The sequence below is a fragment of the Cetorhinus maximus genome, chromosome 6 (genome assembly GCF_964194155.1).
Source record: "Cetorhinus maximus chromosome 6, sCetMax3.hap1.1, whole genome shotgun sequence".
In the NCBI taxonomy this organism is placed as follows: Eukaryota; Metazoa; Chordata; class Chondrichthyes; order Lamniformes; family Cetorhinidae; genus Cetorhinus; species Cetorhinus maximus.
The window spans coordinates 100,191,093-100,217,966 of NC_135884.1; the positions used below are offsets into that span (position 1 = coordinate 100,191,093).

The 26,874-nt window shown below is 42.9% G+C and overlaps 1 protein-coding gene across 1 annotated transcript in view; it reads left to right on the top strand.

Moving 5' to 3' along the window:
• The first annotated feature begins 301 nt into the window (after positions 1 to 301).
• Positions 302 to 26,874, top strand: part of cenpt (centromere protein T) — a 95,674-nt gene continuing 69,101 nt past the window's right edge. Inside the window, exons 1-6 of the mRNA XM_078544777.1 lie at positions 302 to 437; positions 4,367 to 4,482; positions 5,720 to 5,846; positions 20,820 to 20,961; positions 21,584 to 21,677; positions 22,708 to 22,850. Coding sequence (XP_078400903.1) covers positions 4,385 to 4,482; positions 5,720 to 5,846; positions 20,820 to 20,961; positions 21,584 to 21,677; positions 22,708 to 22,850 — 604 coding nt within the window. The 5' untranslated portion in view covers positions 302 to 437; positions 4,367 to 4,384. The remainder of the gene's footprint in view (positions 438 to 4,366; positions 4,483 to 5,719; positions 5,847 to 20,819; positions 20,962 to 21,583; positions 21,678 to 22,707; positions 22,851 to 26,874) is intronic.

The following is a 26,874-nucleotide window of genomic DNA, read 5'->3' on the forward strand; positions in this document are numbered from 1 at the left end:
CACTCCTGCCAATCTCCTCCTCTAAGCATGTAAAACAGCTAGCCAGCCACAGCTAAGCGCTGAAAAGAGATTGTTTATTTTGATAGCTGGTAGGCCTACAGAAGAGAAAATTGATCTGAACATTTAAACAAAATCTTTAATGAAGAAAAATAATTAAAATTGGGTCGCTAGTATAGGAAAATGATAAAAATTCACCACCTGCTTCTCAACAAACAAGAGCTGTAGGGAACAAACTACATCTCCCAGAACCTATTGCGGGATTGACGAGGTTACGACCCCGCGCTTCCGGTTCCACGTTCTCGCGAGAACCAGTTGAATTGTGAGGCGGGACGGTACGGGCAAATGTCGCAGGCTCGAACAGATTAAGCATTGACCGACTCGGCTTATAGGGTGGACTGGAGTTGAGGCCTCACAAAATACCCGATACCGAGGAGCAGGTGAATTAACCGTCAAAGGAAGGAAAGGGTCCGATTGGAACTTACTCAAAATCCTATCATATATCGGACTCAAAGTGACGGTAGTGAGTCTGGACCCCACCCGCCGCGTAATGGACACTGACCCGATAAGCAGTGCTCCTACCTAGGGAACTGACTCGGTAACCAGTGCACTGACCCGATAACCAGTGCTCCTACCTAGGGAACTGACTCGGTAACCAGTGCACTGACCCGATAACCAGTGCTCCTACTTAGGGAACTGACTCGGTAACCAGGACACTGACCCGATAACCAGTGCTCCTACCTAGGGAACTGACTCGGTAACCAGGACACTGACCCGATAACCAGTGCTCCTACCTAGGGAACTGACTCGGTAACCAGGACACTGACCCGATAACCAGTGCTCCTACCTAGGGAACTGACTCGGTAACCAGGACACTGACCCGATAACCAGTGCTCCTACCTAGGGAACTGACTCGGTAACCAGGTCACTGACCCGATAACCAGTGCTCCTACCTAGGGAACTGACTCGGTAACCAGGTCACTGACCCGATAACCAGTGCTCCTACCTAGGGAACTGACTCGGTAACCAGTGCACTGACCTGATAACCAGTGCTCCTACCTAGGGAATTGACTCGGTAACCAGGACGCTGACCCGATAACCAGTGCTCCTACCTAGGGAACTGACCCGATAACCAGTGCTCCTACCTAGGGAACTGACCCGATAACCAGTGCTCCTACCTAGGGAACTGACCCGATAACCAGTGTTCTTACCTAGGGAACTGACTCAGTAACCAGTGTACCTACCTAGGGACAAAAACAAAAATAGCTGGAAAAACTCAGCAGGTCTGACAGCATCTGCGGAGAGGAATACAGTTAACGTTTCGAGTCCGTGTGACTCTTCATCAGAACTAAAGAAAAATAAAATGTGAAATAAAAGCTGTTTGGGGGGGGGTGGGACAGGTAGAGCTGGATAGAGGGCCAGTGACAGGTGGAGGCAAAGAAGAGATTGCCAAAGATGTCATAAACAAAGGGGTGTTGACGGTGATGATATTAGCTGAAGGATGTGTTAATGGTGACATTAAGGGTAGAAAGCAGGATGAGCAAGTAATAGATGGCCCTAGTGGTGGTGGGGTGGGGGGATGGGATTGAAATGGGCTAAAAGGTGGAGGTAAAACAATGGATGGGAATAAATTTAAAAATAATAACAGAAATAGGTGGGAAAAAAATATATTAAAAAAATATATAAATTATTTGAAAAAGGGGGGATCGGAAAGGGTGTGGGGATGGAGGAGAGAGTTCACGATCTGAAGTTGTTGAACTCAATGTTAAGTCTGGAAGGCTGTAAAGTGCCTAATCGGAAGATGAGGTGCTGTTCTTCCAGTTTGCGTTGAGCTTCACTGGAACATTGCAGCAGGCCAAGGATGGACATGTGGGCGTGAGAGCAGGGTGGCATGTTGAAATGGCAAGCGACAGAGAGGTCTGGGTCATGCTTGTGGACAGACCGAAGGTGTTCCGCAAAGCAATCACCCAGTCTGCATTTGGTCTCTCCAATGTAGAGGAGACCACATTGGGAGCAGCGAATGCAGTAGACTAAATTGAGGGAAGTGCGAGTGAAGCACTGCTTCACTTGAAAGGAGTGGTTGGGCCCTTGGACGGTGAGGAGGGGGGAAGTAAAGGGGCAGGTGTTGCACCTTCTGCAGTTGCATGGGAAGGTGCCGTGGGAGGGAGTTGAGGTGTAGGGGGTGATGGAGGAGTGGACCAGGGTGTCCCGGAGGGAACGATCCCTGCGGAAAACTGCCGGGGGGGGGTGGTGAAGGGAAGATGTGTTTGGTGGTGGCATCATGCTGGAGTTGGCGGAACCTACCTAGGGAACTGACCCGGTACCCAATGCACCTACCTCGTGAACTGACCCAGTAACCAGTGCTCCTACCTAAGGAACTGACCCAGTAACCAGTGCGCCTCCTTGGGAAATGACCCGTTAACCAGGACACTGACCTGAAAGCCAGTGCTCTTACCTAGGGAACTGACCTGGTAACCAGAACACTGATCTGGTAACAAGGGCACTGACCCTGTAACCAGGGAACTGAGCGGGTAACCAGGGAACTGACCCAGTACCAGGACATGTAACTGGGGAACTGTCCCAGGAAACTTAACCAGCAACCAACCCAGGGAACCGAGCAGGTAACCAGGACACTAATCCAGGGAACTGACCCAGGGAACTCACCTGGTAACCAGGCAACTATACCAAGGAATTGACCTGGTCAACCAACTCAGGGAACAGAGCAGGTAACCAGGGCACTACCCAAGGGAACTGATCTGGTAACTCAGGGAACTGATCTGGTAACCAGACATCAACCCAGAAAACTGACCCAGTAACCTGGGAACTGATTTAGGAATCTAACCCTGGCACTGACCCAGAGAACTGACCTTTTAACGGGTGTCAAACCTGTAATTGTTGAAGCAACCCAGGGGGTTGACCAGGTAGCTGTGAGAACCAATGTATAATTGGGGAAGGGACCCAGGATATTGATTCTGTAACCAGGGCACAATGTGTAATGGGCCCACAACCCAATGAACTGACTTTAACCTGGGCATTGACTGTACTCCTAGCACTGTTTCTATGACCCAAGCACCAAATGCATTCTCAGGGCAGTGACCCAGGGAATTGACTGCATATTTGGGGCTGGGACCAAAGAAATGAGCTTTTGACTAATCCTGTGATCTGGGCACTGAACACTGCCAAAACAAAATAAACTGGTCTTTCATCTCATTGATGTGGGATCTGGCTTTCATAAATTGATTTCTACATTTATCATCATCATTAGCTATACCTCAAAAATAATCGTATAGAAATTTCAAACATTTCTCGGATAAGGCATGCGATAATTGGAAATCCTTTCAATAAAGCCACAATGGCACTTGCCATTCTTAACCATGTAGAAAATTATCTGAAAATAGCAGTGTTCTTTGGCAAGTATTGCTGTATTAAATGCCAGATCTATTATTATTGTTGTAAAAAATTCCTGTTTGAAGGCTATATCACACAGGAGAAGTAATTTCAATATAAATTAATTCTTCTCTCAATAAATATTCAATTAAAGCTGTAGCATTTGAATATGATATTTCAGATTTTATTAAGGTAGAGATATCTATGTTCCTTTTCTCAGTACATTTGCAGGTTTATTTTGTTAGAATACTGACCCCACAACAAAAACCTTTTGCCCCTCCAATCATGTAACTTATTATGAGATGGACATTCATGAGTACTACTATGTTTTCTATATTTCATCCAGCTGTCTATCCTGCATATTTGATCAAGAAAAAAAGAATGATGGTGGATATTCAACCCGAAGGGTATCACAGCTGATCTGTCCTAACCCAATTTCCATGCAATAGCACTTTTAGCAGTAGTCACTGGATAGTGATGAGCAGTGGAGGAACCTTCAGTGTTCTCCTCTCTCCCCCCCCCCCCCCCCCCCAGCCAAATATCTTGGGTTTCTGTATCTTTGCTGTTATTTATATGTCAATTAATGTATTTGCACAGCATAAAGTTATCAGACAAACAAATATTTTTGAGTGGAGAATCAAGGTAATTCAGGTTTATTTTGGAGGATAATCTGAAAAATAAGGGAAGTTTAGCATTAAAAGAACAGTGCATGCCTGGATTGAATTGTTTTTGCGTTTTATTACTTTTTATAGTCCAGACAATTTACCAATCAGTGAATACATAGCAGGATAGAAAATAGACTTTTCCAGATCAGCAACTTAAACAAGCAGACTGACAGAAGCAATGTTGATGCACAGCTTTTAGTGAAAATCTAATATGCTTCTAAATTCCAAGAAAATTTGAAGAATTTCCAGACTTTCTGGGTTAGCTGTAGATGACGGGGTAGAGAAAATACTTGTGTTGACTGCTTTTGTTTCTGCAGATTTTTCTAATCAAAAAGATGGACTCCTTACCTGAAGATATGACGATGCGCACCCTAATTAAGGGTATGATTGCTGAAGAGGTCCCACAGAGTATTGTACGTCCAGGAACACACAGGTTAGAATGTTATCTTCCCAATTACTTATATGTTTATCTCCCCCTTTAAGCCCACTGATGTGAGTCATCATTCCCAGGATAATACTTTTTTGAGACAGTAAATTAATATCACCTCAGTCGCATGTAGACGGGCTAAGCATTCTAAGGCACTTGCACCACAGAGACTGGAGCCTGTACCATGATTTTGAATCTCCCCACTGTCAGAATTTTGCAGCTGCACTGGATGAGGGGTTAAGGTATTGGTCTTGAAATCCAATAGAATTTTACAGCACAGGTTCAAATCTCACTCTCAGCGCTATTGTTTAAAGCTGTGCAGAATGTTCAAATCAGTGAGCTGGAGCTACCTTTCAGACTTGGATCTCTCGTGGTCTGAGAGAAATTTTGTTCAGATAAGTGCTTTTAACTGGAAACATGCAAGGTTTCAAAGAACCTCCCTCAAGCTGCACCTTAACTATTAATGCTCACTGCTCAGTTGCAGAATTTTGGGTATTTGCCCATGTCTGTGGCGTTTGAGTTTCATGTGAGATTCAGTGCAATACTATTTCCAGTTTAAAATGCCGAAGGAAATTGATGTTTTTTGATTAATTCCAAACTAACAGTGTAAATTGTGCAAGGATAACTTAAACTGCTTTTGTGTTACTGTTGCCACACCAGGACTGTGGTACTTTGAGATCTCCTAGCACTAATCTGCCAACAATGTGATGAGAGGTGCCAACTGGAGAACCATTAGGAATGAAACTAACATTTTGTGCTGCCTCAGACGACAGCACTTGGGGCACTGGGACAGTCAATTCCAGGGCGCTGTATACATTGGTAATTTAGCATTGTCGATGGGAAAACCATGTGCCTTCTATCATTGGCACACTATTAATGTAAAAAAAAATACTCCGCTAGTGCAGCAACAACACACTTGACAGCTGACAAAACTGCTGTTGAGCCTCTGCCATGTGTCATCTTCCATTAAGATTGCTGAACTCAGTGGTGAGTTGTTGATATACAAATGTTTTGCCCTACTGTTCTGACTCAGCATTGTTTAGAGGGTGATTTTGTAAATGGCGTATTAAGGACTAAAGGTGCACAGGCAGCCATCATGTGTCCCAGTGAGAAATAGCTGTTTCAGCAAAGCTTAACAAATATTTTAACCAGATAGCACTTGATCCGCAGTTAGCGAGATATGACAGCTACAAATTGCTCTTTGCTAATTTTATAGATATTAATTCTTTTTCTCTTCAAACAGTAGGTTACAGAAAAAGACAAGTACTCCCAAAAAGTTCATTGATACCTCTGTGCAGCAGTCTCCAAGTATGGTTCTTCGCAGCCAAATGAAAGCAAAACTGACATGTCCTCTGAGAAATGATGCTGCTGTGAGTCACAAACCATTTTTCTGCTATTTCATCTAAACCAACATTAGCTTATTTTAATCTATCATTGTGAAGGGTTTATGAGCATAGAAGCAGGAATAGACCATTCAGCCTCTTGAGCCTGTTCCACCATTCAACTAGATCATGGCTGATTGTCTACCTCAATGTCATTTCCCCACGCTGTCTGCATAACTCTTGATGTCATTGGTATCTAGAAATCTGTCGATTTGTGTCTTGAACATACTCAATGACTGAACTTCCACAGTTCTCTGGAGTAGAGAATTCCAAAGATTCACTACCCTCTAAGTGAAGACACTCCTCCTCATCTCAGTTCTAAATTGCTTCCCCCTTATTCTGAGACTGTGTCCCCTGGTTCTATACCCGCCAGCCATGGGAAACATCCTTTCTGCTTCTACCCTGTCTAGCCTCTTAGGAATTTTGTAAGTTACAATGAGATCACCTCATTCTTCTAAACTCTAGAGAATACAGGCCCAGTCTTCTCAATCTGTCCTCATAAGACAATCCCACCGTTCCAGGAATTAGTCTGGTGAACCTCCATTGCACTCCCTCTATGGCATGTATATCCTTCCTTAGGTAAAGAGACCAAAACTGGACACAATATTTCAGGTGCGGTCTAACCAAGGTTCTATATAATTGAAGCAAGAAATCTTTACCCCTGTACACAAATCCTCTTGTGATAAAGGCCAACATACCATTTGCCTACCTAATTGTTTCTTGTACCTGCATGTTAGCTTTCAGTGACTTATGAACAAGGATACATGAACAAGGAATGGCATTAAACAGGAAATTAGAGATGCATTCAATAAAGAAACATCTGTAATTATGGATGACTTTAAGCTGCACATAGATCGGGCAAATCAAATTAGTAACAATACGGTAGAGGAGGAATTCCTGGAGTGTATATGGGATGGTTTTCTGGACCAATACGTTGAGGAACCAACTAGAGAACAGGCCATCCTAGACTGGGTATTGTGTAATGAGAAAGGAATAATTGACAATCTATTTGTGCAAGGCCCCTTGGGGATGAGTGACCATAATATGATAGAATTCTTCATCAAGATGGAGAGTGACACAGTTGATTCTGAGACTAGGGCCCTGAATCTTAAGAAAGGAAAATACGATAGTATGAGGCATGAGTTGGCAATGATGGATTGGGAAACGTTACTTAAAGGGATGACGGTGGATAGGTTATGACAAACATTCAAAGAGTGCATAGGTGAACTGCAACAATTGTTTATTCCTGTCTGGCGCAAAAGTAAACCAGGAAAGGTGGCCAAACCATGGCTTACAAGGGAAATTAGAGATAGTATTAGATCCAAGGAAGAGGCATACAAATTGGCCAGAAAAAACAACAGACCTGAGGATTGGGAGCAGTTTAGAATTCAGCAAAGGAGGACCAAGGGATTGATTAAGAAGGGGAAAATAGAGTATGCGAGTAAGCTTGCAGGGAATATAAAAACTGACTGTAAAAGTTTCTATAGGTATGTGAAGAGAAAAGGATTGATGAAGACAAATGTAGGTCCCTTACAGTCAGAAACAGGGGAATTTATAATGGGGAACAAAGAAATGGCTGACCAACTAAATACATACTTTGGTTCTGTCTTCACAAAGGAGAGCACAAACAACATACCAGAAATGTTGGGGAACACAGGGTTTAGTGAGAGGGAGGAACTGAAAGAAATCAATATTAGTAGGGAAATGGTGTTGGGGAAATTAACGGGATTGAAGGCCGATAAATCCCCAGGGCCTGATAATCTACATCCCAGAGTACTTGAGGAAGTGGCCCTAGAAATAGTGGATGCATTGGTGGTCATCTTCCAAGATTCTATAGACTCTGGAACAGTTCCTATAGATTGGAGGGTAGCTAACTTATCCCCATTATTTAAAAAGGGAGGTAGAGAGGGAATTATAGACTAGTCAGCCTGACGTCGGTAGTGGGGAAAATTCTAGAGTCCATTATAAAAGATTTAATAGCTGAGCACTTGGAAAACAGTGGCAGAATCGGACAGAGTCAGCATGGATTTACAAAAGGGAAATCATGCTTGACAAGTCTACTGGAATTTTTCGAGCATGTAACTAGTAGAATTGATGGGGGGGGTAGCCAGTGGATGTGGTTTATTTGGACTTTCAGAAGGCTTTCGACAAAGTCCCACATAAGAGGTTAACATGTAAAATTAAAGCGCATGGGATTGGGGGTAGTGTATTGAGATGGATGGAAAACTGGTTGGCAGACAGGAAACAAAGAATAGGAATAAACAGGTCTTTTTCTGAGTGGCAGGCAGTGACTAGTGGGGTACCGCAGGGATCAGTGCTGGGACCCCAGCTGTTCACAATATATATTAAAGATTTAGATGAAGGAACTAAATGTAATATCTCCAAATTTGCAGATGACACAAAGCTGGTGGGAGGGTGAGCTGTGAGGAGAATGCAGAGATGCTTCTGTGATTTAGACAAGCTGAGTGAATGGGCAAATGCATGTCAAATGCAGTATAATGTGGATAAATGTGAGGTCATCCACTTTGGTAGCAAAAACAGGAAGGCAGATCATTATCTGAATGCCTATAAATTGAGAGAGGGGAATGTGCAACGAGATCTGGGTGTCCTCGTACACCAGCTGTTGAAGGTAAGCATGCAGGTGCAGCAGGCGGTAAAGAAGGCAAATGGTATGTTGGCCTTCATAGTGAGAGGATTCGAGTACAGGAGCAGGGATGTCTTGCTGCAGTTATACAGGGCCTTGGTGAGACCACACCTGGAATATTGTGTGCAATTTTGGGCCCTGTATCTCAGGAAGGATGTGCTGGCCCTGGAGAAGGTCCAGAGGAGGTTCACGAGAATGATCCCAGGAATGAAAGGCTTAACATATGAAGAATGTTTGAGGACTCTGGGTCTATACTCGATGGAGTTTAGAAGGATGAGGGGGGGATCTGATTGAAACTTACAGAATACTGAAAGGCCTGGATAGAGTGGACATGGGGAAGATGTTTCCATTAGTAGGAGAGTCTAGGACCTGAGGGCACAGCCTCAGAGTAAAAGGAAGACCTTTTAGAACAGAGATGAGGAGAAACTTCTTTAGCCAGAGAGTGATGAATCTATGGAATTCATTGCCACAGAAGGCTGTGGAGGCCAGGTCATTGAGTGTATTTAAGACCGAGATAGATAGGTTCTTGATTGGTAAGGGGATCAAAGGTTACAGGGAGAAGGCAGGAGAATGGGTTTGAGAAACTTATCAGCCATGATTGAATGGCGGAGCAGACTCGATGGGCCGAATGGCCTAATTTCTGCTCCTATGTCTTACGGTCTTATAGTCTTTGGGTGCAGCGAAGGTTTACTGGACTGATTCCTGGGATAGCGGGACTGACATATGAGGAGAGATTGAGTCGGTTAGGATTATATTCACTGGAATTCAGAAGAATGAGGGAGGATTTCATAGAAACCTATAAAATTCTAACAGGACTAGACAGGAAGGATGTTCCTGATGGTGTGGGAGCCCAGAACCAGGGGGTCACAGCCTGAGGATACAGGGTAGACCATTTAGGACTGATGAGGAGAAATTTCTTCACCCAGAGAGTGGTGAGCCTGTGGAATTCGCTACCACAGAAAGTAGTTGAGGCCAAAGCATTGTATGTTTTCAAGAAGGAGTTAGATATAGCTCTTGGGACGAAAGGGATCAAAGGATATTAGGAGAAAGTGGGAGCAGGCTATTGAGTTGGATGATCAGCCATGATCATAATGAATGATGGAGCAGGCTCAAAGGGCCGAATGGCATACACCTATTTTCTATGTGTGTTTCTATGTATGACACCCAAGTTCCTTTGGACATCAACATTTTCCAATCTCTCATCATTTAAGAAATACTGTGCACCTCCGCTGCTCCTCCTCAAGTGGCTAACCTAACACTTATCCACATTATATCCCATCTGCTGTGTTCTTGCCCACTCACTAAGCCTGTCCAAATCCCCTTGAAGCTTCTTTGCAACCTCACAACAGACGTTCCCACATAGTTTTGTGTCATCCGCAAATTTGAAAATATTACATTTGGTCCCCACATCCAAATCATTTCAATAGATTGTGAACAACTGGGGCCCAAGCACTGTTCCTTGTGTTACCCCACTAGTCGCAGCCTGCCAACCTGAGAATGACATATTTATTCCTACTCTTTGTTTTCTGTCCATTAACCAATCCTTAATCCATGCCAGTATATTACCCATGTGCTCTAATTTTGTTTACTAACCTCCTGTGTGGAACCTTATCGAAAGCTTTCTGAAAATTGAAATAGACCACGTCCACTGGTTCCCCCTTATCTATTCTGCTAGTAACATCCTCAAAAAAACTCCAATAGGTTTGTCAAACATGATTTCCCTTTCATCAATCAATGTTTATTCTGCCCAATCAGATCATTATTTTCAAAGTGTCCAGTTATCATATCCTATATAATAGATTCTAGTATTTTCCCTGTTGATGTCTGGCTAACAGGTTTGTAGTTGCCTGTTTTCTCTCTCCCTCCTTTCTTGAATAGTATGGTTACATTTGCAATGGTCATACTTAGATATTTAGCCATTAGAAAAGCATTTTGTGAAAGTTTTAGTCAAGTGTCTCCTCATGCGATATATGGTGTCTTAGAGTGCTGATGCTCCAGTACACTGAACTGTTCGTTTGCGTCAGAAGGACATGAACAGATAACCTAGACAGCCACGTAAGTGTAGAAGAACTGCATTATTTGAGGCATTAAACCAAGGCCTCATCTATTTATCCAGCCAGAGATGGAAGACCCTGTGACAGTAAGCGACAAGAGAATTTGTATGTAGCATCCATTAGTTGACGCTCTGGCACATGTGAAATAATGAAGTTTGGGGCAGGGAGGGAGTTTGAAAATGTACATTTTAAGATACCTATGTTCAACTGTGCAAGTTTGTGGATCATCTTTTGTCCTTCTGGGGGCATTGGAGGCAAGCATGCTTATGATCTAAAAGGAATCACTGCTTTTCAGTTCATCCTGTTCCACTATGTAACCTATGTAGAGGTGAAAGTGTGAAGACTTTGAGAGTGCAATAGGACAGAGTGTCTCTAACAGAAACTTGTAGACAGAGGCTGACTTAATAAGTGAAGTGTTGTGTTTTTATTATTCTTCTATTTTTGAGGCAGTGAGAGTTTGATGTTCTGTTATCAAGTGAAACTGACTACAATGACCCTTTTTAAAATTTATTCTTTCAAGGGATGTGGGTGCATTGTCTAGGCCAACAATTATTTCCAATCCCTAGTTGCCCTTGAGAAGGTGGTGGTGAGCTGTCTTTTTGAACTGCTGCAGTCCATGTGGCGTTGGTACACCCATAGTGCGGTTAGGAAGGGAGTTCTAGGATTTTGATTCAGCAACAGTGAAGAAATGGCGATGTATTTCCAAATCAGGATGGTGTATGGTTTGGAGGGGAACTTACAGGTAGTGGTGTTCCCATGCATCAGCTGCCCTTGTCCTTGATGGTAGATGTCGTGGGTTTGGAAGGTGCTGTTGAAGAAGCCTTGGTGAGTTTCTGCAGTGCGTCTTGTAGATCAGGCTTGTCCAATCTTTTCACGTAGGGTGCCTCATTTCAATTTTTTTTCTCTCAAGGGGCCGATGAGCAAATTTTGGCAAGATAAGGTTTGACACGAGTTTAAACATGTTTTTTTTCTTAAAAAAAAATCAATGTCAAAGAAATAAATTGATAATTTTTAAAAAAGAGTAATTAATAAAAGTGACCATTAAAAAGTGTCAAATAGCAGAGTTAACCAATAAAGTCTTGTTTGCCTTTTCACTTAAGAAGCAGAGTTAGAGAGAGCCAGACCAGTCCCCCAAACCCTGGTCACTGGGGAAGGGGTGGGGATGGAGTTGGGTTTAACTAACACTGCTAACCTCAGCAGAATTCGGACAAAAGCAGGTTGCTTTTCTGCCTGTGTTTTCCTCCCCTCCTGGCCCGCCTTGTGGATAGAGTTTTGGGATGGGAGCAGGAGGAAGGCAAGGGTGTGAGTGTGGGGGTGTGAGTGTGCTTGTGCGTCCAGCTCTCTCTCTCTCACCCACTCATGCGTTGCTTTCTTTATTCTTTCATGGGATGTGTGCATCGCTGACAAGGCCAGCATTTGTTGCTGGGCTTGAAACGAATGGCTTGCTAGGCTATTTCAGAGGGCAGTTACGAGTCAACCACATTGCCATGGTAGGCCAGACTAAAAAAGGCTGGCAGATTTCCTTCCTTCAAGAGCATTACTGTGACTAGCTTTATATTGCAGATTTATTCATATAATTTAACTTCCATCAGCTGCCATGGTGGGATTTGAATCCGTGTCACCAGAGCAGAGCATTAGCTTGGGCGTCTGGATTAACAGCCCAGTGACATTACCATTATGCTACCATCTCCATCACACATTCACCCAGACCCTCTCACTCACACAGACGCATGCATTCACTTGCTCACACAGACTCATTCGCTTGCTCACTCTCTCACACAGATTCACTCACTCGCTCAGAGTCACTCACTCATAGACCCACTCACTCACTCTCACTCGCACAGTCTCACTGACTTGCACAAACCCACTCACTCACTCATACAAACGCATTCACTCATTCACACAAACCCATTCACTCACCCACCCACTCAAACAAACCCACCCACTCAAACAAACCCACCCACTCAAACAAACCCACCCACTCAAACAAACCCACCCACTCAAACAAACCCACCCACTCAAACAAACCCACCCACTCAAACAAACCCACCCACTCAAACAAACCCACCCACTCAAACAAACCCACCCACTCAAACAAACCCACCCACTCAAACAAACCCACCCACTCAAACAAACCCACCCACTCAAACAAACCCACCCACTCAAACAAACCCACTCACTCAAACAAACCCACCCACTCAAACAAACCCACCCACTCAAACAAACCCACCCGGAGGCCCACCCTCGACCGCCCGCCCTCGACCGACCGCCCGCCCGCTCGACCGACCGCCCGCCCGCTCGACCGACCGCCCGCCCGCTCGACCGACTGCCCGCCCGCTCGACCGACCGCCCGCCCGCGCGCCCTTGACCGCCTGCCCTCTTTCATAGATGCTGTCACTCACTCACAGACACACTCGCACCCAGACTCAATGACTTGCTCTGACCCCGTTGTCTGCTCGTTCTGGACCCGGTCGCTCGTTCGCTCTAACCCAGACTCACTGGCTCACTCACCTAGACTCACTGGCTCACTCACCTAGACTCACTGGCTCACCCACCTAGACTCACTGTCACTAAACTGGTAATCCAGAAACCCAGGGGTAATACTCTGGGGATCTGGGTTCGAATCCCATCATGGCAGATGGTGGGATTTGAATCCAATAAAAATCTGGTATTAACAGTCTAATGATGACCGTGAAACCATTGCTGATTGTCATAAAAACCCATATGGTTCACTAATGTCCTTTAGGGAAGGAAATCTGTCACCCTTACCTGGTCTTGCCTACGTGTGACTCCAGACCCACAGCAACGTGGTTGACTCTTTAAAGCCCCCTGAACAAGGACAATTGCCGATGAGCAATAAATGCTGGCCGAGCCAGTGACACCCACATCCCATGAACAAATAAAAAACTCACTCACTCTCACAGATCCACTTACTCGCATGCACAGGCTTGAGTAGGGGCGCGCGAGGAGACAGGCGACTACACCGGAGTGAGACGGAGATTGAGTGAGTAGTGGAAATTCAGTGCATGGGAGAAAGAGATGTGGTATGCGTAGGAATTATTCTAAGTTAATTAAGTGAGCAATTAAATTAAGTTAACTAAATAACATAAGTAACAATGGCAGGACAGGTGTTATCTTGCAGCTGTGGAATGTGGGAGCTCTTGAATGCCAAAGGTGATCCAGGACAAACACATCTGCAGAAAGTGTAAGCAACCAGAGGAATTCCAGATCAGAATTATTGATCTGGAAGCCAAACTGCAAACACTGTGCATCATAAGGGAGGGGGAGAAATACCTGGACACTTTGTTCCAGAAGATGGTCACACCTCTTAGAATAAGGTCGCCAGTTTTGGTCAGCATTGAGGGACAGAAGGATGTGACATGAGTGAGGCAGGTGCAGACAGTAGTAGAAGAGCCTCAAACTTTGCAATTGTCAAACAGGCTTGAGGTGCTCACAACCTGTGTGGACGAAAGCAAGGTCTGCAAGGTGGATGAGCAGGATGGCCATGGCACCATGGTACAGGAAGCCGTTGAAGCTGGGAAGCAAACAGGAATGTAGTGGTAGTAGGGGACTGTATAGTGAGGGGGACAGTATAGTATAGCTGTTCTCTGCAGCAAAGAGCAAGAGTCCAAAAGGCTGTTGCTTGCCTGGTGCCAGGGTTCAGCTGGAGAGGGACTTGCAGTGGGAGGGGGAAGGATCCAGTTGTTGTTGTCCAATGACATAGGCAGGACAAAAAAGAAGGTCCTGCACAGTCAGTATGAGAAGCTATGTACCAAATTAAGAAGCAGAACCTCAAAGGTAATAACCTTTGTATTATTAACTGAGCCACATGCAAATTGGCAGAGGGCAAATAAGATTCGAGAGATGAATGCGTGGCTTAAAAACTGGTGTGGGAGAAGCAGTTTGTGGGACACTGGTACGAGTACTGGGGAAAGTGGGGGGCCTGTACCATTGGGACGATGTACTTCTGGACCGTACTGGGGCGAGTGTTCTTGTGAATCGCATATCGAGGGAAGTAGAGAGGGCTTTAAACTAAACAGGGGGTGTGGGGGATCAACCTTGGGTCGATGTGGCAAATCCAGGGGTAGATTCTGGTTCCATCAGACTGGAAAATAGCAAATATAACCCCTCTATTCAAGGATGGAGGGAGGCAGAAAACAGGAAACTCTAGGCCAGCTAGCACGATGTCTGTCATGGGGAAGGTGTTAGAATCGATCGTTAATGAGGTTATAGCTGGGCACTTAGAGAAACTCAAGGCAACTGGGAAGAGCCAGCATGGTTTTGTGGAAGAGAAACCATGTTTAATCAATTTATTGGAGTTCTTTGAAGGAGTAACATGCGCTGTGGATAAAGGGGAGCCTATGGACTTGCTGTACTTGGATTTCCAGAAGGCATTTGATAAGGTGCCACATCAAAGGTTATTGCGGAAAATAAAAGCTCATGGTTTAGGGGGTAACACCGAAAAAAGATTGGCTGGCTGGCAAAAAACAGACAGCATGCGTAAATGGATCTTTTTATGATTGGCAGGATGTGATGAGTGGAATCCCACAGGCGTCTGTGCTGGGGCCTCAAATTTTTACAATTTATATCAATGACTTAGATGTGGGGAGTGAAGGCATGGTAGCTAAATTTGCAGATGACACAAAGATACCACATACCATATTGTGTACAGTACTTGTCTCCTTATTTAAGGAAGATTTAAATGCGTTGGAAACCATTCAAAGAAGGTTTACTAGACTCATACCAAGAATGGGCGGGTTGTCTTATGAGGAAAGTTTGGACAGGTTAGGCTTGTATCCACTGGAGTTTAGAAGAGTAAGAGATCCTTAAAATCCTGAGGGGTCTTGAGGGTGGATGTGGCGAGGATGTTTCTTGTGGGAGAATCTAGAATTAGGGGTCACTGTTTAAAAATAAGAGGTCGCTTATTTAAGACAGAGTTGAGGAGAAATTTTTTCTCTGAGGGTCGTGGGTCTTTGGAACTCTCTTCCTCAAAAGGCGGTGGAAGCAGCGTCTTTGAATATTTTTTAAGACAAAGCTAGATAGATTCATGATTAAGGGGGAGAAAGGTTATTGGGGGAGGCAGGAATGTGGGGTTGAGATTAAAATCAGATCAGCCATGAATTAATTCAATGTTGGAGCAGGCTCGAGGGACCGAGTGGCCTCCTCCTGCTCCTAATTCGTATGTTTGTATGTAGATAGGTAGGAAAGCATGTTGTGAAGAGGACATAAGGAGGTTGCAGATGGTTATTGATTGGTTGAGTAAGTGGGCAAAAATATAGCAGATGGAGTACAATGTGAGAAAATGTGAAGTTGTTCACTTTGGCAGGGAGAATGAAAAAAACAGAGTATTACTTAAACAGAGAACGGCTGCAGAATTCCGAGGTGCAGAGGGATCAAGTACAATCTTCGCAAAAAGTTAGAATGCAGGCACAGCAAATAATTAAGAAGGCTATTGGAATGCTATCCTTTATTACAAGTGGAATTGAACATAAAAGTAAGGATGTTAAGCCTCAGTTATACAGGGCATTGCTGAGACCACATCTCGAAAATTGTGTGCACTTTTGGTCTCCTTATTTAAGGAGGGATGTAAATGCATTGGAGGCAGTTCAGAGGAGGTTTACTCGATTGATACTTGGAATCTGCGGGTTGTCTTATGAGGAAAGATTAGACAGGCTGGGCTTGTTTCCACTGGAGTTTAGAAGAGTGAGGCATGACTTGATTGAAGTATATAAGACCCTGAATGATATTGACAAGGTGGACATGGAAAGGATGTTTCCTCTTGTGGGTGAGTCCAGAACTAGAAGGCACTGTTTTAAAATTACGAGTTGCCCTTTTAGGACAGAGATGAGAATTTTTTTCTCTCAGACGGTTGTGCGACTTTGGAACTCCCTGCCTCAAAAGGCAGTGGAGGCAGAGTCATTGAATATTTTTAAGGCAGTGATTGATAGATTCTTGTTAGGCAAGGGAATCAAAGGTTATCGGGGGGTAGATAAGAATGTGGAACTCAAAACACCAACATCTTAGCCATGATCTTAATGAATGGTGGATCAGGCTTGAGGGGCTAAATGGCCTACTTCTGTTGCTATTTCATGTGTTTGGTTCACCCACACAGACTGACTCAGTCACTCACTCACACAGACCCACTCACTTCCTGACACAGATCCACTCACTCTCTGACACAGATCCACTCACTCTCACGCAGACCCACCCTCCCACGCAGGCCCACTCTCTCACTCTCACAGACCCACTCTCTCACTCTCTCAGACCCAATCAGTGTACCATCTCCAAGATCCATTGCAGAAACTCACCAAGGCTCCCTAGACAGCACCTTGCAAACCCACGGCTGTTACCATCTAGAAGAACAAGGGCAGCAGATACATGGGAACACCACCATCTGGAAGTTCCCCTCCAAGCCACTCACCATCCTGACTTGGAAATATATTGCCGTTCCTTCACTGTCGCTGGGTAAAAACCTGGATCTTCCTCCCTAGCAGCACTAGGGTGTACCTACACCATATGGACTGCAGTGGTTCAAGAAGGCAGCTCACCACCTCTAGGGCAATTGGGGATGGGCAATAAACGCTGGCCTAGGCAGCAAAGCCCACAATCCTTGAATGAATATAAAAAACCATACCATCGTAGGGAGGAGGATAAGAAAGAGCAGGTACGTTAAGTAGTAAGGAGAGTGGAGGATGAAGGAGACAGCGAGAGTGAGGCAAAAGGAGATTTAGACAATTCACCAATTGAACCTCCTGGTATTCGATTAGCTAATTCTGAAATATTAGGACAGTTAGACCCCATGGTCACATACTTAGAGGTAGGACAATGAGAAGATTTAGTAAGGCTATTTACAACTTTAACCACACATGATGTGGATATGGGAAGGGCTCCTATAAAATAACATCCTTATCGTTTAAGCCCAGAGAAACAGGCTCAGGTAGAAGCACAAACCCAACACATGTTAAAAAATCACTTCGTGAACTGGTGTTGGCTGCCCTATCTTCATTTAACCTTCAAGGTGGCAATCAATGCCAGTGACTTGCAGTTGGATGTGGCCTTATTACAAAAAGATGAATCAGGCATAGAAAAGCCAGTGGGATACTTTTCTAAAAAGTTAAATCGGCATCATAAAAGATATTCCACCATATCTTGGGATTGTTACTGTCCTTTGTAGAAATGTTTAAGACTCAATGCCAGACTGTTTTGATTTGAGTTTGTTGCTACAGCCTTATTACTTGAAGGTTGTCCATATTGCTGGAAAAGATAACGTAATTGCTGATGCATCATCCAAAATGCAATTTTTGTTCGTATAATGTAGAAATCAAAAGGTTATACACTAGACAGAGATTCTGTAGAAGAAGTGGGTGAGAATGGTGAGTGCATGTTTAAAATTTTAAATATATGTTGTATATATATTTTCCTAAATGTTTTGTAATGAAACACATTTGAAAATGGCATTTAATTCATTATGAGTGGAGGCATATGAGGAACCTGTTTTGGAAAATTTGAAGCACATTGAATTCTGGACGTTCTTCCTCCTGAGTTACTTTTAAAAGTTTGCTATATTAATTTGGGGCTGTGAATGCTTTTCCTCAAGAAACCACATTGAATCCTGGACATTCTTCTTCCTGAGTTACTTTTAAAAGTTTACAATATTAATTTGGGGCTGTGAATGTCTTTCCTCAAAATGGATGTCCAGCGGAAACACCTGGAGAGGGATGAGATACTTTGTATATCTAAGTTAACAAAGAACTGCTGTTGCTAGGCGAAAGACTATTGCTGATTGTTTAAGAACACCTGCCCTAAGAGAAGCATTCTTTGAACATCTTAGTCTCAGGCAGAGCAAGTGTGGGTGTGCCTTAGAAGCAGGCTGCAAGAAAAGACTCTTCCACTCTCCCTGCCCCACCTTTGTGTTAAAACTTTCCTCAGAAATGTCTCATTGGAATAAATCACCTGTGTTTTTTTTTTAAAGTCTGCAAATTTGTGATAAGTAAGAGTCTTCAAGGACAGTTTCACCAAAAAATCCATCTGAAGGAGCTTCCAGACCTATTGTGACCAGAATTCTGTTAGATTGACAGCGTTGAGATCTCTTAAGTTTTATCCTTTTAAATGAAATGTTCCCATACTCCAGCCTCTGCAGAGGACTGTGTTTGTCTTGTCCTGTTTTGTGTTTGTGAGAGCGTATGGGGGTTTGAATATCTGTTTTTTAAAGAAAGGGGAAAATCGTTACATTTCTCAACTACGTTTATGTTCACCAGTTTATTCACTTGTTTTTTGAAAAAGCAGTTTGTTTGATGATAAATCAATTTTTTTTATGGTTATTGAAAGAAGCTTGGTTAGAATCTTTTTATGCTGGGAATGACAGTATCAAAGGTAAACAATTGGCCAGTTGTATGGGTGGATGAAGCATTCAAACTATTGTTACGACCTGTGGAGAAGTGGGGCTCAAATTGACTGTGCACCCCTTCCATCTTGGTCCATAATACATGCTGCTTATGCTGTTTGGCATGCAAGTAGCCCTGTGGTTACCAGCATTTAATTTTTACAATTTGTTATTACCCTTGGCTCAGTGATAGCAAACTCACCTCTGAATCAGGAGGCTGTGAGCTCAATTCCCACTCCAGATATTTGAGCAAATAAACTAGGCTGATGCTTCAGTGTCATACCAAAGGAATGCTTCGTTAAACCATGGCTCCATCTGTCATGTCAAGTAGACATAAAAGATCCCAAGGAGACTCTCAGAGGAGCAGAAATGATCCCTTGGTGTCCTGGCCAATATTTTATCCTTAACGAACAATACTAAAATAGATTATCCAATCATTTATTCCATAACTATATGTGAAACCTTGCTGTGTGGTAATTAGAGACAGCCTTTAAGGTTCTGCAAATTACTTGAAACTTTATTTGGGTTTTTGATGAGAAAAAACATTGATAGTGGCTTTAGTGTAGCAAATTAAGAAGAATTATTAAGTTATAAAGTAATATTTGACAACCAGGCAATAGTCTATTAGTTGCATATGGCCTTTACTTTCAGGAGCAGCTTGGACACAGGTCGACGCTAGTTCTGGTCTGACTTCTGTTTCTTTCCCCCTCTCTTTGATCTTCGTTCTTCAGTGAACCTGTGTGCTGGATCCTTTCAGAGAGTCCTTATCCCTCTCTAGCTTTGGTATCCAGGATTTCTCCAACCATATATGCTAAAAGCAATTGACTCGCACCATTCATAACACAATTAGTATGGTCAATACACTGTTCACGGTTATATGAATAGACCATTAATGCACCATTCACAGTTACATCAATAGACAATCGATACACAATCTATAGCTAGATCCTGAGCTACAATTAACAATGTCTAATGCATGCAGAAGATTTGGAGTCTAAATTGTTCCTTGGTAGCACTTCTGGTAACACAATTACAAATAGAGTTTAGCAATACAATCAAAAATACCCAAATAGCCTTGTCATCTCGAATTGCCCTTTTTCTGTCGCTTATTGTTAAACTATACATTTCATAGACAGACTCAATCATTTTAAACTGTTCTAATTTCATCAATTCATTAATTTAATCATCCTGAATTGTTCTAACTTCTTACCCTTTGTCTCTATACACGTCTAGTTTCATACAACATGTTATCCCAAATCATTGCATGACATCCTTTATTTACGCCTAACCTAATCAATGCAAGCAGCAATCTCCCATTAGAACACAATTCAACAGTTAACTCATTGCTTACCGAAGCTAGCACAAGCATATATAAAGTACAGTACTTAAAATTCATAGTACAAGGAAAAATATATGAAAACCCATTTCCTACATTACAATACTTGAAAGGTATTTAATTGACTGTAAAATGCTTGGGACATCCTGAGGTTATGAAAGTTTTTTCCCTTAATAACAAAGATTCATAATTTGTAGCCTAAATGGCATAGTCTGATGGTGTTCATTCATCCACTATCTGTTGGGTAATTAGAGATGGACAACAGATGCTGGCCTAGCCAGCAACACACACACCCTGTGAGAAAGAATTTTAAAAATGGTGAGAAAAGTACAAATGGAGCTGTGTCAATTTCAGTGACTAATTGCAGTAATATGGTTTCTGTTCAACCCTATGCAATGCTACATTACCACCTGCTTTAAGGTTGCATTTGGTCCATTAGGGGCTGATTTATGGGAATGGTTGTTGATACTGAGCATGAGAGAAATATCTGGTCAAGCTCTAAGTTCTGTTCTCATAAATAAGGAAACTTGTTTTTTGGATAAAGGGGACTGCTGGATCATCTAAAAAGCATTCAACCAAGAAGAATTCTCCAGCACTGAGCAAAGCGAAGACTGTAGAAGCAATCCCTCGGGAGGCTTTAGATGATTACACACCAAGAGGTCTTCTGAAGAAATTCATGCAGACTGGTGGGTAGCAATTACATCTTCTTACAGTTATATTTGTAGAAAACTTGTATATTTTAATGAACTGTTATGCAAGGATGCTGTACTTAAATTGCATCAAGTGGAAAAAGAATGAAGTCAATATCGTGAAATCTTATCACAAAGAGTTGTAATTTGGCAAGCTTGTATTGCAGCTTGAATGTATTTGGAAGTAGCTGTGCACAGGCAGTCAGTCTTCACCTTACCAAAGTGGCAGTTGGTGTGTGAACAGAAACAGTGAATATTGGCAAACAATTTAACAACAGTGGGATATCATGGTCAAGTGTCAACTTGTCCTGGCTTGATGTCCACAGATATGTCCATTCAAGGCCATTGGATAGGTTTAGGAGGAGGAAGTCTTGCAGATTTCCCAAATCCAGTCACTCTGAGGATGGTCATAATTCTGGGATTGGCTAACTCTGTACAGAGGAGGGAATTCAACCTGCGATCATCTGGTCTGTCTGGTTCAGTTACTGATTATATCAACTGAATTACTGGGGGAGAGGCCAAATCACCAATAACTGCATTACTTGCTCACACATCTTTGTGTTACTTTAGTAGGATTAATGTTACAAATTCTTGAACAAACTTTCTGCTTTCTTAATAGAGATGGAGTCCTCCTTAGTTAAGGTTGTGAATCCTAAAATGAAGAAATCTATGCAAAAGAAATCTCAACTGAAGAAAAAAGTGCCATCTAGCAGGTACATAAATTAATGAAGTAAGAATACATAGAGCTAACTCCTGATATGGATTATCAGTAAGTGAAATCATCCTGCCTTTTTAACACTCTTATCTTCAAGGCACAGTGCTAGATTGTCAGCTGGTAGGCACCATTGCCTCTGAATCAGAAGGTTGCAGAATCAAGTCCCACTCCAGGACTTCAGTACAAAAATCAAGGCTGGTGCTCCAGTCTGACAGTGTGTTGCATTGTTGTAGATGCTGTCTTTCGGATGAGGCTTTAAACTGAGGCTCTGTCGGCTCTCAAAGGAGGATGTAAAAGATCTCATTTCAAAGAAGAGCGGTGGAATTATCTTTGGTGTCATTGTCAATGTTTATCCCTCAATCAACGTCACAAAAACAGATTACCTGATCATTATCATATTGCTGCTGGTGGGGGCTTGCTGTCAGCAGGGCCTTGCTCTCAGTGGGACCTTGCCATGTGAAAATTGTCTCCACGTTTTCTACATTACAACAGTTACCAACTGCACATCAACAGTACTTCATTGACTGTAAAGCAATTTGAGACACGCTGTGGCCATGAAAGGTGCTATATAAATGGAAGTTTTTTTCCACAGAATGATGGTTTTAAAGGTACAGGCATCACTTAAGTGGCCTTCATTCATATGTGATCCTATGCCATAAGTTTTTGCAAGCTGTTTAACTGTGTGAAGTACCACAGGCAAGCCTGATCCTGCTTTCATCTCCTACTTGCATGTGCGCACTTTTATTTAAGATGACTGGATAGGGATAAAGAGTGAAAACCCTGGGTAATTCTTTATACATACTTAGACTGGAAGCTCCCCGGATGAGCATAGGCTGAGAATCATAGTACCTTCCTGTTCTAGGTTGTTCAATTCCACACTGGTTCCACTGCACTGTCAAACTGAGCCATTGAGGGAGTTTGAGAATAATCTCAATCAGAATTTTACATGTCATTCTGCAGGAAGATTAAAAATGTGTGTGCAGTAGGCTGTTAGAACATGTTGTTTTAATGATTTATATTTTCTTCAGGAATGACAGCTTTGATTTAAGTTTGCCAGCAGAAGATACCACAGAGGAGAATTTGCCCATAGACCTTAAAGCTCGAAAACAGAAGACGTTAAGTGTTTCAGAGTTCGAAAGGGTAACACGACAGAGACTCCACAATACAGCAGGTATATATGGATTTATCCAGAAGTGATCAAATAGTTGAGAATTTGTAGGGTCAAGGATTTTTCTTGTTAAGAGTCACAGAGTCATTATAGCACAGAAGGAGGCCATTCAGCCGTTGAAGTCCATGCCCATTCTCTTTAGAGCAGGCCAATCATTCTGCTGCTCTATTCCTGTAGCCCTGCAAGTTTATTCCCTCATCTTTGCTTCCACCATGCTCGTATGCAGGGAGGTCCAGGTTATTACCACTCGCTGTGTAAAAAAAGTTCTTCCTTGCACCCCACTGTATCTCTTGCCAAAAACCTTAAATTTGTGTTAACTTTTGTACCATCAGCTACTGGGAGTAGCTTGTCTTTGTCTACCTTATGTAAACCTGTCTTAATCTTGTACATCTCTCAAACCTCCCCTGAATCTCCACCACTGACACACAGTGGTAGCAGTGTGTTATCATCTACAAGATGCACTGCAGGAACTCATTGGACTCCTTCGACAGCACCTTGGACACCCACGACCTTTACCACCTAGGAGGACAAGGGCAGCAGATGCATGGGAGCACTACCATCTGCAAATTCCCCCCCACCGGGTCACACCCATCCTGACTAGGAACAATATTGCTGCTCCTTCACTGTTGCTGGGTCAAAATCCTGGAACTCCCTTCCTAATGGCACTGTGGGTATACTTGAGGCTCAAGAAGGCGCTTCACCATCACCACCTGACGCCCGTTTGAGGTCACGCAAAAAAAAAAGAACTCTAGCTTCTCCAAACTAACCTTGTAACTAAAATCCCTCATCCTGGAACCATTTTGATAAATTTCCCCTGCACCCTCCCAAGGACCCTCACATCTTTCCTAAAGTGTAAAAGTATTTGTTAAAATGAACTTTCTAGCTAGATGAACAACAAACGCTGTTTCCTAGTCAAGCAATGGATGTTTGTTTTCTGTCATCTAGCAGTACTTGTGTTCATTTAGTTCGCCTTCCTCCATCCTAGTAGTCACATGATACAATGATAATAGAGTTGTTGACTAATCATAGCAACCAAACTTTATCAATCATTCTACAACAGACCCAGTCGGGAAAAATGCCAGTGCTGGAAAACTTTGGGAACCATAGGTCCAAAACCACCTATTCTCTGCTCTCTCTCCCCACCAACAAGCATGCTATACTTACCACATGCCATGTTGTGACTTACCCATATACTGTTTCTAAAAATATAATTTTCTGAAATTCAAATAAATTAACAATAAATTAAATGCTTCTATTGCCTCCCTTACAAGCCTGTTCCATCGATTTAATACTTGTTTACTGACATTTTTCTGCACGTTTGGTTTGAATTTACCACCTTTAAGTGCAGGCTGGGTTCTCTGGTTCTACTATACTGGACAAAATGAAATAGCTTGCCATTTTCTATGTCAGCTAGTCCCGTTTTAGAATCCTAAAAATAGCACCTTTCAACCTTCTCTTTTCCAATGAAAAGATGTCTGTAATTGCTAATCATAATCAAATCTGCCCCTGTCCATCCCCTCGATCATTCTGGTTGCCCTCTTCTGTATCCCCTCAATTCATGCAAAAATCTGTTTTGGCAACCAGAGCAGAAGCACCAATGATTAAAGAAGTGCAGATTCTGGCTCGATGTTGACCGTTTAAGATATTCCAACTCTTGATATGCTTCACTCACTGCTGAGTATTGTTACAATAACTTCAATTTTTTTGTTCGATCATTTTCATTTTCCTTAGTTTCTTTCCATTTAAATGATGACAGTTCAGTGCCAAGTGGGCCAGATTTTTAATGGTCATTTATTTTCATCATTCTATGTTGCTGTTAAAGATACAGTGATTGATTCCCCCTCATTATGCATCTATTTGTGATAATTAGAAAGACAATTGCTCACATTTCTCTGCTTATAGTCATTAAAGTACTGATAACATCATTTCTGTTCAGGGGAAGATAGCTGGTGGCATCAGCCTTTAAAATTCTCACCCACTTGCTTAAATCCTCAGGGTAGTGTTCTCCGTTCAACCATCTTCAGCTGTTTCATCATGACCTTCTTTCCATCATAAAGTCAGAAGGGGAGATGTTCACTGATGATTACACAATGTTCAGCACCATTCACGACTCCTCAGATACTGAAACAGTCCATGTCCAAATGCAACAAAACCTGGACAATATCCAGGCTTGGGCTGACAAGTGGCAAGTAACATTCACACCACACAAGTGCCAGGCAATGACCATCTCCAACAAGAGAGAATCTAACCATTGCCCCATGACATTCAATGGCATTACCATCGCTGAATCTCCCACTATCAACATCCTGGGTATTACCATTGACCAGAAACTGAAGTGGACTAGCTATATAAATACTGGGGCTATAAGAGCAGGTCAGAGACTAGGAATCCTGCCGTGAGCAACTCACCTTCTGATTCCCCAAAGCCTGTCCACCATCTACTTGGCACAAGGCAGGAATGTGATGGAATACTCTCCACTTGCTTGGATGAGTGCAGCTCTCGCAACACTCAAGAAGCTTGACACCATCCAGGGCAAGGCAGCCTGCTTGATTGGCACTCGTTCCACAAACATTCACTCCCTCCACCACCGGCGAACAGTGGCAGCAGTGTGTACCATCTACAAGATGCACTGCAGAAACTCACCAAGGCTCCTTAGGCAGCACTTTCCAAACCCACAACTACTACCATCTGGAAGGACAAAGGCAGCAGATACATGGGAACACCACTACTTGGAAGTTCCAAACCACTCACTATCTTGACTTGGAAATATATTGTCATTCCTTCACTGTCGCTGGGCCAAAATCCTAGAACTCCCTCCCTAACAGCACTGTGGGTGTACCTACAACACTGGACTGCAGCATTTCAAGAAAGCAGCTCACCACCACCTTCTCAAGGGCAATTAGGATTGCGCAATAAATGCTGGCCTAGCCAATGACACCCACATCCCGTAAATGAATAATAAAAAAAATCCCTTCACTACCTCACCCTTCACTATCTTTATGACTCTTCTAACCCTTCAACCCTCTTAATAAGGATAAGCTGCGTCCGGTGTCAGCAGGGTTAGTAATCAGAGGTACAGATCTAAGGTAACTGGCAAAAGAATCAGAGGCAGGAGAAGAGTAGGACGAGCTGGATAACTCTAACCATCCCATCAGTAAGACTGCCTATTTCCCCCTCGGTAATGTCATGCAACTCTGCTGTACTTTAACTTACCTACTCCTGAAACCTCATCCACGCCTTTATTTCTATCTTTAGACTTTACTGTTAAAATGCACTACTGGCCAACCTCCCAGGTTTTACCCTACATAAACTGGAGGTTATCCAAAATGCTACTTCTTGTGGCCTAACTAAAAATAAGTCCTGTTCACCCATCACTCCTGTGTTTGCTGACCAACATTGGCTCCCGATTAAACAATGCCTTGCTTTAATGCCCATCCTTGTTTTTAAATCCTTCCATGTTCTTGACCCTCCAGATCTCTGTAATCTCCTCCAACCCTACAACCCTCAAAGAAATCTGCACTCATCCAATTCTGGCCTTTTCAGCATTTCTGATTTTAATCTCTCTGCCATTAGCAGCCATGCCAATGCCTTGAGCTGGACAATTCCCTCCCTTTTCTCCTTTATGAAACTTCTTAAAACGCACCTCTTTGTTCAAGTTTTTGGTCTTCTGCCCTACTGTCTCCTTATTTGGCTCAATGTCAAACTTTGTTTGCTAACATTCCTTTGAAGTGCCTTGGAACATTTTATTAAGTTAATGGCTATATAAATGCAAATTGTTGTCGCTGATACAGGCACAATGGCTCTCCTTGTACTGTATCATTTTCTGAAGTACCAGATTGCTTATTTCAGTTTTAAAGTCATAGTGGTAAAGGGAACATACTGCAATTTAACTGGGACTGTAGCAAAGTTTATATGATGAATGCCAATGGCAGACATCTTGGAAGCATAGTAACTTATTTAGCGAATGCAAATCCCCAAAGCCAAGTGATGATAACCTCATTTGCTGAGTTTAAGGTGATTAGTCCAC